At 45.0% G+C, this 13,189-nt stretch overlaps 1 protein-coding gene across 1 annotated transcript; it reads right to left on the bottom strand.

Annotated features, from left to right (window-relative positions):
• Positions 1-3,652: 3,652 nt before the first annotated feature.
• On the bottom strand, positions 3,653-9,179 carry LOC123078082 (uncharacterized). Its single transcript, XM_044500472.1, has 4 exons — positions 8,479-9,179; positions 6,007-6,170; positions 4,163-5,835; positions 3,653-3,956 (listed from the first exon to the last, which is right to left on the bottom strand). The coding sequence occupies exons 1-3, from the start codon at positions 9,059-9,061 to the stop codon at positions 4,744-4,746; spliced, it is 1,839 nt and encodes a 612-aa protein (XP_044356407.1). The 5' UTR covers positions 9,062-9,179; the 3' UTR covers positions 3,653-3,956; positions 4,163-4,743.
• Between the last annotated feature and the right edge of the window lie 4,010 nt (positions 9,180-13,189).

The following is a 13,189-nucleotide window of genomic DNA, read 5'->3' as shown; positions in this document are numbered from 1 at the left end:
GGTAACATGCCTGAGGCAATTAACCAAACGGTATTAGTACTGATTCCAAAAATAAAAGCACCACAAGATCTTACACAGTACAGGCCTATTTCCTTATGCAATGTACTGTACAAAATTGTGTCAAAGGTTATGGCGATTAGGCTGAGACCCATCCTTGATGAAATTATTTCTGAGGAACAGAGCGCTTTTGTGCCAACAAGGCTTATCTCGGATAATGTTCTAACAGCCTACGAATGCATTCATTATCTGAAAAGGAAGAAAGGCAAGTCAGGGGCTTGCACGATAAAGCTTGATATGGCTAAAGCTTATGATAGGGTAGAATGGTCGTATCTCCGTGCAGTTCAGGTAAAACTAGGATTTGCAGATAAGTGGATTGACAGAGTTATGTCTTGTGTGGAGTCGGTTTCATTCTCTGTCCGAGTGAACGGAGTTTTCTCAGAGTCGTTTAAACCTTCTCGTGGCATTCGACAATGAGATCCGATTTCACCTTATCTGTTTCTTTTATGTGCAGAAGGTTTAACATGCTTGTTAAAATCTTATGGCTCTGCTCATTTGCGGAAAGGAATCAGGGTAGGTATCCACGCCCCATGGGTCTCGCACTTACTTTTCGCTGATGACTGTTTGGTCTTTACCCAGGCTACAAGTGATGGAGCAGCAAGGCTAAATGAAATCCTTGAGCTCTATAGGGAAGGTTCAGGTCAGATGGTTAACAAGTCCAAGTCGGCAATATTTTTCAGTTCAAACTGTACTGTTGAGATGAAAGCCGAAACTCATATTCACTCTGGCATTGAGGTAGAAGCATTGATTGAGAAATACCTCGGACTGCCTACAGCAATAGGTAGATCATCAGACAGTCAGTTTGAACATTTGGTAGCTCAAATCAAGAAACTAGTGAATGGTTGGGTACCTAAGTTAATGAGTAGTGCAGCTCGGGAAGTGTTGATAAAGTCCATATGTCAGGCAATACCTACCTATTCAATGGGTTGTTTCAGGCTTTCAAAAAAAACATGTAAAAAGATTACTAGTATTGTTGCAAGATACTGGTGGGGAGGAGATGAAAATAAAAGGAGGATGCATTGGAAAAAATGGCAAGATATAGCTATTCCAAAATGCGAAGGGGGAATGGGTTTTAGAGATTTTGGTCTCTTTAATCAAGCTATGCTGGCTAAGCAAGGATGGAGACTAGTGACTAATCCTGACTCGCTTTGTGCTAAGGTTCTCAAGGGACGATACTTTCACGACTCTGATTTTATGTCTGCAGCAAATAAGAGGAACTCCTCACACACATGGAAAGCCATATTACATGGCAGAGAGGTGTTGAAACTGGGGCTAGTTAAATGCATCGGAGACGGATCAAGTATAAAAATTTGGGAGGATCCATGGATTGTTTCTAATCACGGCTATCGACCTATCCTTCGGCTACCAGGCTCTACTGCTACTAAGGTGGAAGAGCTCATCGATCAGGAGAACGGCACCTGGAATATGGAAGTACTAGTCAAACTTCGTGGCGCCGGATATTCAGGCAATATGTGCAATGCCGATCGGCAACTTGGGAGATGATGTATGGGCTTGGGAGAAGGAGAAACATGGCAATTTCACTGTTCGTTCGGCCTATAAAACGCTAAGCAATTGGGTGCGACAGTCAGACGCTCCATCTACGTCAGTAGCTGCTGGAAGTTCTTTTTGGAAAAAGTTGTGGAAAATAGCTGTGCCGCCTAAAGTAAAGAATTTCTGGTGGCGAGTCATAAAGGAATTTGTTCCCTGTAGGTTTGTTCTGTTGAAAAGGCACATAGAGAAATTGCCTTTTTGTGAATTGTGTGGAAAGGAGGAGACTATCATCCATGCTCTATTTCAGTGTACGTGGGCAAGGCTCTTCTGGAAAGAAATGAAAGAGTTCACGCACATTAAAATTCCAGAGCTACACCCGCAAACTTGGGCATCAGACTTGATTGAAGGTAAGCTAGGCTCTGATCAATTCACATGTATTGTCCTTTGGGGTTGCTGGGCGGTTTGGTCGGAGAGAAATGATAGGACCCATGGGAAGAAGGAAAGATCAGTGCAAACTTCTGTTTGTTGGGCACTGGATAATGTTGTTGATCTAACAACCATAGGCAAAGAAGTTAAAACTCCGGCAAAGTTGGAGACATTTCAATGGGTACCTCCTGATAGGGTATCCTTAAGATCAATGTTGATGCCGCGTTCTTCGATTATACCGGTGGAGGTAGCACGGGTTTAGTGATCAGAGATGTGAATGGCATGCTTATAAGAGCTCAGGCTCAATGGTATCGTTTTGCATCCAGTGCTCAAATGATGGAATTGTTGGCCATCCGGGATGGAATTCAAATAGCAAAAGATCTGGGACACACCATGATCTGTATAGAGAGTGATGCTAAGGAGATGGTAAAAATGTGCAACCCTGATTTTTCAGAGAGATCGGCCTTTGCTGCCGTTTGCCATGAGATCAAAGAGCTAATGGGAGGTTTTATTAGATGTGAGCTTACTTTTGTACATAGGGAAGCCAATGAAGCGGCTCACCGATGCACAAAACAGGCCACAGAGGAGAGAAGGAGATGTCTATGGATTAATTATATGCCTACTTTCCTAGCTGATTGTATTCAGTTTGATGTAATTCCCCTTTTTGAGTAATATAAGCTCTTGATTCGCAAAAAAAAGTAAGCATGCACTTTGGTTCATCCCCAAAACAGTGGATTCTGATCGAATCCGGTCGAATCGGATCAAATCGGCTCCAATGTACGGGCCACAATCTAACCTAACACGCGTAGAACTACCCTAAGAACCCTAAGTACGAAGCAGAGGGAGATTTGAGAGCTTACAGTGGGGGTTGCTGGTGTAGCGTACGCCAGCCGTGGTGAGAAACCCGGTGGGAAGAGGTGCTGCCACCGCCGATGAAGAGGACCCGGCCATTCCAAGGGCTGGCCGTGCACCTCATCCTGTGCCGGCATCCTGGAGCTCCCCTCCCCTTGCACCAGACGCAGAGGAGAAAACCCTCTTAGGGGGGCTAAAAATAACCCCATAAGAGGGGCCTGCAAAGGACGGCGCCGGTGGATATTGGATCCTCGCCAGGTTTGAACCGATGAAGAGGACCATCGGCTCCGATGGCGGAGCCGGAGCGACCAGTGCCGGCGCTGCATTGGCCCGGCACAACAGCATGGTGCGGAAAGGGAGCTCGCAGTGCCGCCACCAGATCTACTCCGGTCGCGAAGAGGCCGGCAATCCACCTCTCTTGGATGGGATTGCTGCCGGCGATGACCGAAGTGGGTGGGCTGTGGCAAGATGATGGCGTGGCCATCGAAGAAACCGAAAGGGCGATGAGGTGAGAGAGAGGAAGTGGGTGTGAACTAGCGAGGAAGGTGACGGGAGGATGCGTGGGGAGTTATGAGCCGTCGCATCGTCTCCCACGCGTCCCCAGGCATGCAGGCCCTCGCCACGCGTGGCTCGAGCGAGCCTGGCTCGCAAAAAACGAACGATTGGGCCGTTCCTCCAAAGCCGGGCCCAGACCTGCTTTGGGGTTCGTGTGGGCCACGAATTGCATGCAACCCAGGCAACCAAACGGACCAAATTCTGCCCGCGCGGGCCTGGCCCGACCTAATGCAGGTAACCAAACGCTCCTGAGCTACTAGGAATCTTCAACTGTGGTTGGGAAATCTCTTCAGATCGACGATGCATGCTCATCGTATCTCACAGTAAAAGGGGTACTATGTTGATATTGCATCAATGCATCTGCACCACCAACTGCATCTACCAGTTTGTCTTCAGCTACACTCTTTCTACATCTATCTATTCAGAGCATCCGCAGTTGTGATTTTCGGCTTCTAAGGCTGCTTCTAACATCTTCAAGGCTTTCTCCGTACACACTGCAAGCGTAAGTTTCGCTGCCTCCAAGCTTGGCGTCGCCTCTAGCCTCAGTTGCAAGTGGTCAGAAACACCGGACATATCTATAAAAACACAAGCAACAACCGATGCACCACAAGTTTGTAAGACTGAAGGAAAACTAATCATACTGAACAAACGATAAAACAAGCATAGGCAAATCTCTGATAGTATTTCTCATTGCAGCTGCCCACAACTAAATGACTTGCAATGCAGACAAACATTGTTGCTACAGAATTGGAATAGAGAGTTTGATATAAGAGAATCATACCAATTCAGTCTCCAATGTCTGAGCCTGCAGGGAACTCTGCTATTCACACCGAGCATACCAGGAAACGTTCATCTCAAAAATTGTACCAGTGAATGGGGACTGACATAGCTAACTGAATACTTCAACCTCACCAAACAATCAGAACGATCAACACCTTAAGGACCCAAGTACAGAATATTGGCTCCAAAGACCAGCAGTTATCAACATCAAATGTAATTGCAGACTTCTGGATGATTCTCAAAAATTGTACCAGTGAATGGGGACTAGCAATCAGGACTAGCATAGCTAACTGAATACTTCAACCTCACCAAACAATCAGAACGATCAACACCTTAAAACCCCATTAAGTACAGAATATTGGCTCCAAAGACCAGCAGTTATCAACATCTAAAGTAATTGCAGGGTTCTGGAGGATTGAAGGCCACAAAAATCACAAAGAAATGGCAGATGCATCCATCGATAAACGATAACAATATTCTTGGGTAAGTGCCAGAGCAGGGCCAAGTCCCAAATACTCGATATTACCTTAGGATCCGTTAATGGAGGTCAATGTAAAAAGAACATGTGTAAGATAATAGAGGCTACTTCTGCTTTTGGTTACAAACAACAGCACTACAAGATGAATCTGAGTCAATTAACCACAAATTCACATTTCCGAGTTGCCTTTGTACCGAATCTGAAGCCACACTGTCAGACCAGAAAAGCATTTTACTTTGACCCTCCGACAGTGATCTATTCGACATGTTAGGCCCTAATTCCATAGTCATTATCTCCTCATTCAGTTTCCCCAGCCTCACACCACCACCATTGTTTTCCAACGCTCTGGTAAGTATATGAACAAAACTCACATGTTTCAAGGAAGCAATAAAATCACCTTTTGGAGGCAGCACACCATCTGCTACTCTTGATATAATATGCTCGTTCCATGTTTTTTTAGAGCCTTGTGAGCTTCTTATAAATATCAAATCCACAGGGTCTGCAGTAAAAATGTCAACTGATTGATTTGATGGCTCAACCAACTTACTGTCAAGTGAAATCATATTACCATTTAGTACCCATAGATTGTAACCCAGGTTCAAGCAATGTTGTATCACGTAAGCTTTAGCCAGTACTTCCTTAACAAAACCATCAGAATTCATATAACTACGTATTTTGATCCCCTGCAGCAACTCAATAGCATCAATGACGGCATGTCCTCTATGAGCAAGGTCATCCAGAAACTCTGAATTGTCACCAAGGAAGACGTAATTTCGCATGCCTGTCTTCTCAAGATGGCAAATAAGGTTTCTCACAATCCTCTGTTCCACTGAATACAAACTTATGAGTACAACACTGTTTCCTAATTGCACAGACTTGAGCACAGAACCAAGCTCACTAAATTTCCGAACAAACCTTCCTGGAAGAATTTCAGCAAAGCAGAAGTCATACCATTTTAGCTTCTTTAGAGGCTGCAATTGCCATATGTTGAAATCGAGATTATTCCTGTCTAACAATGTTGAATCTGGTCCAACACTTCTTCCATAGTTCACACCTGCATCCCTATGAGAGATGCTGAGGGCCCTTTCCTTCAAGAAGTTTGTGTAGATGTTGAAGTATCCACGTGAGTGAACAAATTTTATGAACCAAGGAGTCCATATTCTCTCGCCCATCTTTCTGTACCATCCTGTAGTTTTCTGCAGAGGATGAGAGTGGAACAACATTTACTATCAAGCTAACTAATCCAACAGCACATAGAGATCAAAATAATCTAAAGAAACTAGTCTAGTAAATATAATACACAAGGTTACATGTTAACACATAAACTGAGGAAGCACACTGAAAATTTAATTAAGAAAAAGGTTTACCATGCCTTGAAGAATAGGTTTGATTCCTTTGGCTTTCTGTTCATCATACCATAATCGAAATTCTTTCCATGGTTTGGGAAAGAGAAGTTGGCCCCATGTACCAACCATCTGGTACAAGAATAGTCTAGTTTCACTGTCCAGCTGTATCTTGTTTCCATGTTTACCTATTTAATTCAAGGTCAACTAGTCAATAACAGAACCATTGCCAGCACTTTAGTGTAATAAGTAACAAGTTAACCAGTGTATGTTGTAAGTATGAAAGTAACATCTCCCCTGTTTGCACAAGGGGATTTGGGTTAGGCTTTGCTTTAAATCTCCCTTACTCTAAAATCAACTCATGATACCTAATTCAAATTAAGTCATAACACCGTCCAAATATAACCCTTATCTCAAACATACGGTTTGATTAGAAACCTTTTGGTTCAAATGATGCGGGTTAATTTAATGAAAATGCATCTGCATGACACTATGGTATAGATAGTCTATAAGAACAAATTTCGTAGTATTGTTAAAAGCAATTATATTTAAAAAAAACACAGCCAAGAGTCGTTGATAATACTAGTTTGAACTGAACCCCAAATGAACCCTCATCCAATAAATCCAAAAGAACTAGTTTCCATAAATAACAGTTAGTGGCAGTTTCTTTCAGAGTCATAGCAATTTGATTATAGAAGACATGAATGATAAAAAAACATAGTAAAGAAATACTCCCTCCGATCCATAATAAGTGTCGCAGTTTTGTACTAAGGTTGAACTAACCTTAGTTCAAACGTGCGACACTTATTTTGGATCGGAGGGAGTGATAACTACCGTAAGTTCACCTCAAAGTCTAAATACTTTGTACTTTACATAAAAAGTTTATGCCCACATAACACGGCATTGCACTGTTATAGTACATATTGTCCAACTTCACTAATGGAGAGAGACCATGCAAACATTACTGATCAGAACTACCGGTGTAACTATCGGAATACTCGATGGAATAAGTTAAATATGCCACATTTCTAGTCTATCTAAGAACAAGATCTTCGACTATATATTCGTCAACAACCTTCTCCAAACTACCATTTTCAATAGTGTAGGTGCCCAATTCACAAAGTGTATGTTAATGTATATATATTCTGGGCATTTTGTTGTGCTATTCAGTTTTACAGTACACAAAGCAGTTTTGATACACCATCGAAAAAACCAATCAACCCCTGCACTTCTGCAATAGCAACATAGTTAATTTATCACCAATTGTAAGCAATTTACGTAACCCGATTTACTCTACTTTAGTATTGCCTATTGAATGCTATTTCAACTAAGTAGCCACAATAGCCAAGTTTATTATTTGTAAACGAAATTAAAAACAAATCAGGGTAAGGATTTAAAGTTTATACCTTAAACACAATCAGATGTGAGTTTGTTTCACATGAAAATAATAATTGCAGCAGTTACATGAGACATTATTTGACTGGGTCTTGTTACCAAATGAAAAACGGTGGAAATTTCAAGTGAAGAAGTAATGACCAGATAGATAGGTTCGTTGTTGGGTACTAATATTACCTACACAATTATTACTATCATCACTAACTTCCTTGGGAGAATAACTAGCATTAACTAGTACTGGCACTTAGCTTAAGTATTTGGCGGGCCTAGTTATTTGGGGGCCCTGGGAAGATGCACAGGTTGCACACCCTCTAATACAGGTCTGTATTAGACACAGCTATAGTCACCCAAAACAACTGAAACAACAGCACCAGAATAAGTTCAGCCTAGCATTTTCTTGCTGGGAAATTAAGAACCAAAAATGTCGACAGCAAGCAAGGTTGACAAGACCTGAAAAGAAAGAAAACCGCAGACATGGGGTTCAGGGAATCCAAAAAGCTCTTATATGCTCCAGCTACCAAGCCAATTAGAAGGCATTTTATCTTTTAGCGGCCAGATTAGAGCTTATTAGCCCAAACTCATCAGGATTGATCGGGATCTGTAATTATAGGGTGTCCATTTTAGGGATTAGAAGGTCAGGGTTTGATTCCGACGAGCAGTATGAGTTTAAGGTTTTTTCAGACTTTATTACTCTATTTAAACTCTATAAAGCAATAATAACCAGTTTAGTTTCGCAAATTTAGCATCACAAAATCCAAAATGGTAATTAACTTCAGAATACCCTGAACCCAATCTGATCTCAGGGGCTGCAGATCCCCATCGATCATGATAACACATCCCCACAACAAAAAAGATCATGACAATGCAAAATACTTTCCATCTCCCACCTAACAGTCTTCTAAACAATCCCAATGTCCTAACTATAGAGCAAAGATCAATGAAAGTTGGTACGCATATACACAAAGCCATAATATGGTCTATGCAGTTGCAACCTAGCATACACATTTGCGCAACACAACATGCATTCAAAAATCTATCGTTCCTAAGTCCTAACCAAGCCAGAAATTCAGCAAGCGTTCACACTGCTTACTAAGCTCTCACCTGCGACGAACCGGGGGCGCTGCAGTGACGCGCCGAAGACGTAGGGACTGTAGTTCTCCCTGTCGTAGTAGTACCGCATGACCACCCGCTTTAGGAACCTGTAGTAGAGCGGTGAGACCTCGAGGTCGTCCTCAACGACGAAGGCGAACTCGTCGTTCGAGCCAGGCCACCACGCCTCGATCCACTGCGCCTGGAGCCCCACATTAGCCGCCCGGTAGTGGATGCGCTTCTCCCCGTGCGGCCAGGGGAAGGCGTCGACGGCGGTGAGGATCTCGTGGGACGCTGCAAGGAGTGGGGCGGACGAGTTGGGCGGGAGGTGGTCGAGGAGGACGTGCAGCGCGACGCGGTCGCCATCGTAGTCGGCAGCCGCGAGGGAACGGAGGCAGCGGAGCAGAGGGGCGGGGCGATCGTAGGCCAGGAGTTTGATGAGGAGGGAGAACCGGTGGGGATCCGGAGCCGGACGCGCGGGTATGAGCGGAGGTGCGGCGTAGGAGGAGCGGCGGAGGAGGAGGAGGATACATAGTGAGACGGGGAAGAGGATGAGGAGGCGGAGCGGGAGGGAGCGGTGGCGAGGCGACGCCATTGGTCTGGTCTGGTGGCGGCGGCGGTTGTGGACTGAGGAGCACTGGAGATCGACGGAGTCTTCCTCTCTTTTTTTTCTCGGTAATATTATCCGGCGAATGTCAGCTGGGAGGAGGATGGCAAGCAAACGCTCTACTAACCTAAACAAACAAACATATTTATCGCTAAGTACACCCAGCCTAATCTATATATAACAATCTCGATCAATTACAGCCTCACGATCAAACTCACTTAATTAAATCTAACCATCAAATTAAAACTAACCCTCATTAAAAATGTCTTTAGCAATTTTAACTAGCGGACGAAAACTGTGTCATCGGAGGAAAAATTCAGCCCCTAGTGTCCGCTTCCCATTAAAAGGAAAGAAAATGCAAAAAAAATCTCACGGCGTCGCCGCCGCCGTTTGCTCCAGATGTCCTGCTTGCGTTACCGTCATGCTTGACGCCGCTGCCACGCATGCCCGTGCCGAGGTCAGTTAACCGGTGTTTGCTCAGCGGAGAGATCCCAAGGCAAAAGAGTCGTCACCGTGCAGGAAGCTCTCCTCTGCCCGGCCCGTTGGCGCCGTTGCCTTCAGATTCAGGCCAAACCGCACGGCTTCGGTGATGGCCGTCTCTGCTCCCCAATGGTGACGACCTCTTCTAGGCGGCTACACCACTCCGTCCTCTGCCAGGTCGGCGCCGTGAGGGACGTGGACGCATGCGGGGCGGCTGGCCGCGAGTGAACGATGGTGCGCGTGCGAGTGTGCACCGCGGAGCACGGGTCTCCTCCCTGCCGCTGCCGAGTTACCTGCTCCCAGCGATGCCCTCTTGTCTCATCCATACAGGTCTGCTCCCTGACATCTCTTTCCCTCTCAATCTCTTCATCTCTTGTTTGTTTTCTCAAACTCACATAGATCAGAAAGCTCTGGATCCACCAAAAAGCTGAATCATGTGCGTTGGTTATCCAGTCAGGTTTCTTTCCTTTTATCAACTACTCACCCCTGAGGAACATAAAACAGTGCAACATATCTTCTTCATTACTGCTCACTCCTGCAGTACTGACAAGCATTTCATAGGACATATAATGTGTTTCCTATAAATCATACATCTATGTGGACTGAACATAGCATCATGAACTACATAAATAGGGAAGCGTCGAGGCCTTCAACTAACTTTAGTAAATCTCTACTACTATCAAACAAACAGACGTATTCATCGCTAAGTACACCCAGCCTAATCTACACATAACAACCCCGACCAATTACAGCCTCACGATCAAACCCACTTAATTAGATCTAACCATCAAATTAAAACTAACCCTCACCAAAAGTGCCTTTAGCAATTTTCACTCGCGGATGAAAACTCTACCATCGGAGGAAAAATTCAGCCCCTAGCATCCGCCGCCCATCAAAAGGAAAGAAAACGCAAAAGAAATCTCACGGCGCCGCCGCTGCCGCTATTTGCTCCAGTTGTCCTGCTTGCGTCGCCGTCGTGCCTGGCGCCGCTCCCACGCGTGCCCGTGCCGAGGTCAGATAACCGGGATTTGCTGAGCAGAGAGATCCCAAGGCAAAAGAGTCGTCGCCGTGCAGGAAGCTCTCCTCTGCCCAGCCCACTGGCGCCGTTGCCTTCAGGTTAAGGCCAAACCGTACGGCTTCGATGATGGCCGCCTCTACTCCCCAATGGCGACGGCCTCTTCTAGGCGGCTACACCACTCCGTCCTCTGCCAGGTCGACGCCGCGAGTGAAAGATGGCGCGCGTGCGAGTGTGCGGCGCGGAGCACGGATCTCCTCCCTACCGCTACCGAGTTACCTGCTCCCAGCGATGCCCTCTTGTCTCATCCATACAGGTCTGCCCCCTGACATCTCTTTCCCTCTCAATCTCTTCATCTCTTGTTTGTTTTCTCAACCTCACATAGATCAGAAAGCTCTGGATCCACCAAAAAGCTGAATCATGTGTGTTGGTTATCCAGTCAGGTTTCTTTCCTTTTATCAACTACTCACTCCTGAGGAACATAAGATGGTGCAACATATCTTCTTCATTACTGCTCACTCATGGAGTACTGACAAGCATTTCATAGGACATATAATGTGTTTCCTATAAATCATACATCTATGTGGACTGAACATACCATCATGAACTACATAAACAGGGAAGCGTCGAGGCCCTCAACTAACTTCAGTAAATCTCTACTACTATTAAACAAACAAACATATTCATCGCTAAGTACACCCAGCCTAATCTACACATAACAACCCCGACCAATTACAGCCTCACGATCAAACCCACTTAATTAGATCTAACCATCAAATTAAACCTAACCCTCACCAAAAGTGCCTTTAGCAATTTTAACTCGAGGACGAAAACTCTGCCATCAGAGGAAAATTCAGCCCCTAGCGTCCGCCTCCCATCAAAAGGAAAGAAAACGCAAAAGAAATCTCACGTCGCCGCCGCTGCCGCCGTTTGCTCCAGATGTCCTGCTTGCGTCGCCGTTGTGCCTGGCGCCGCTGCCACGCGTGCCCGTGCCGAGGTTAGTTAACCGGGGTTTGCTGAGCAGAGAGATCCCAAGGCAAAAGAGCCGTCGCCGTGCAGGAAGCTCTCCTCTGCCCAGCCCACTGGCGCTGTTGCCTTCAGGTTAAGGCCAAACCACACAGCTTCGGTGATGGCCGCCTCTGCTCCCCAATGGCAACGACCTCTTCTATGCGGCTACACCACTATGTCCTCTACCAGGTCGACGCCGCGAGGGACGTGGACGCACGCGAGGCGGCCGGCCGTGAGTGAACGATGGCGCGCATGCGAGTGTGCGGCGCGGAGCACGGATCTCCTCCCTGCCGCTGCTAGGTTACCTGCTCCCAGCGATGCCCTCTTGTCTCATCCATACAGGTCTGCCCCTGACATCTCTTTCCCTCTCAATCTCTTCATCTCTTGTTTGTTTTCTCAAACTCACATAGATCAGAAAGCTCTGGATCCACCAAAAAGTTGAATCATGTGCGTTGGTTATCCAGTCAGGTTTCTTTCCTTTTATCAACTACTCACTCCTGAGGAACATAAGACAGTGCAACATATCTTATTCATTACTGCTCACTCCTGCAGTATTGACAAGCATTTCATAGGACAAATAATGTGTTTCCTATAAATCATACATCTATGTGAACTGAATATACCATCATGAACTACATAAACATGGAAGCGTCGAGGCCTCCAACTAACTTCAGTAAATCATAGCAACAGTCCAGTATCCCTGGGCATCAATGACATGTGTTCTTTTGTACTGCTCTCTCGATTGTCGCTTGTCCAGGTTGCCACCGGGACGAGGTGTGGTGGCGGCCAAGACGAGAACAATGGGACACTGAAGTCCCTTGGATGTTCGTGTTTATCACAGGCGCTCTCTCTTTTCCATCATTATTTTCCTGTATTTTATTCTAAATCAGTGACTACTAATTTCCATGTCTACTGGGAGGAAGAAAGTCGGCAGGTGAACCATTGCGACTATGTCAATCACTGCTTTGCTTAAACTCATAATATCATCCCTTTTAAGCTCCATAAGACATAGTTTTGTTGTTGATTTTTTCTAATTCCCACTCTATTGCTTCACATAGACTATTTAGGGCTTATTTGAAATAACCTGCTCTGATAGTGCAGGAAAACATCATAAGTGAAAACAAAAAATTTCATAAGAAGGCATACAATGATTTGGTGGAGAAGACGAAGGCTTTGTGTGGAAAATTAGGTTTGAAACTCAATTAGATTCTAAACTACTCTTTTGGCTGCTACTGCTCTATCCTTCAAACTTCTTTTCTGAAAAATTGAAAGATAAATACAATAATGATGCATCTCTGCAGATAAATACAAACTTTGTATTGTTCAGGGCCCAAATTCTTGATTGAACTTATGGTCAGTTTCAAATATTAGTTCACGATACACTTGCCAAAGATAAGTAACAACCTATTTGAGCAAATTGGAAACACATTCGGATCAGGAGCAGTAGAAATTCTTAAGGACATTGGGTTATTGAACTGCATGTACTGATGCGTGTTTTTTTTTTCAACTCAATCTTGCTCTTCCTAATTTTGGAACCGTTGAACACACACTGCACACTCATAGGCTCATTTACGGATGCACGCAGGGCGCGCGCACACGCACACGTACTATGT

The sequence above is a fragment of the Triticum aestivum genome, chromosome 3D, assembly GCF_018294505.1.
Source record: "Triticum aestivum cultivar Chinese Spring chromosome 3D, IWGSC CS RefSeq v2.1, whole genome shotgun sequence".
Taxonomy (NCBI): Eukaryota; Viridiplantae; Streptophyta; class Magnoliopsida; order Poales; family Poaceae; genus Triticum; species Triticum aestivum.
This window is presented reverse-complemented; position numbering and strand designations above follow the sequence as displayed.

Excerpts from the sequence above, each read along its gene's own strand:
- LOC123078082 (XM_044500472.1), bottom strand. The coding sequence starts at position 9,061 with ATGGCGTCGCCTCGCCACCGCTCCCTCCCGCTCCGCCTCCTCATCCTC. Across the intron at positions 6,171-8,478 it reads GCGCCCCCGGTTCGTCGCAG|GTAAACATGGAAACAAGATA; the intron begins GTGAGAGCTTAG and ends TGAATTAAATAG. Across the intron at positions 5,836-6,006 it reads AACCTATTCTTCAAGGCATG|AAAACTACAGGATGGTACAG; the intron begins GTAAACCTTTTT and ends CATCCTCTGCAG.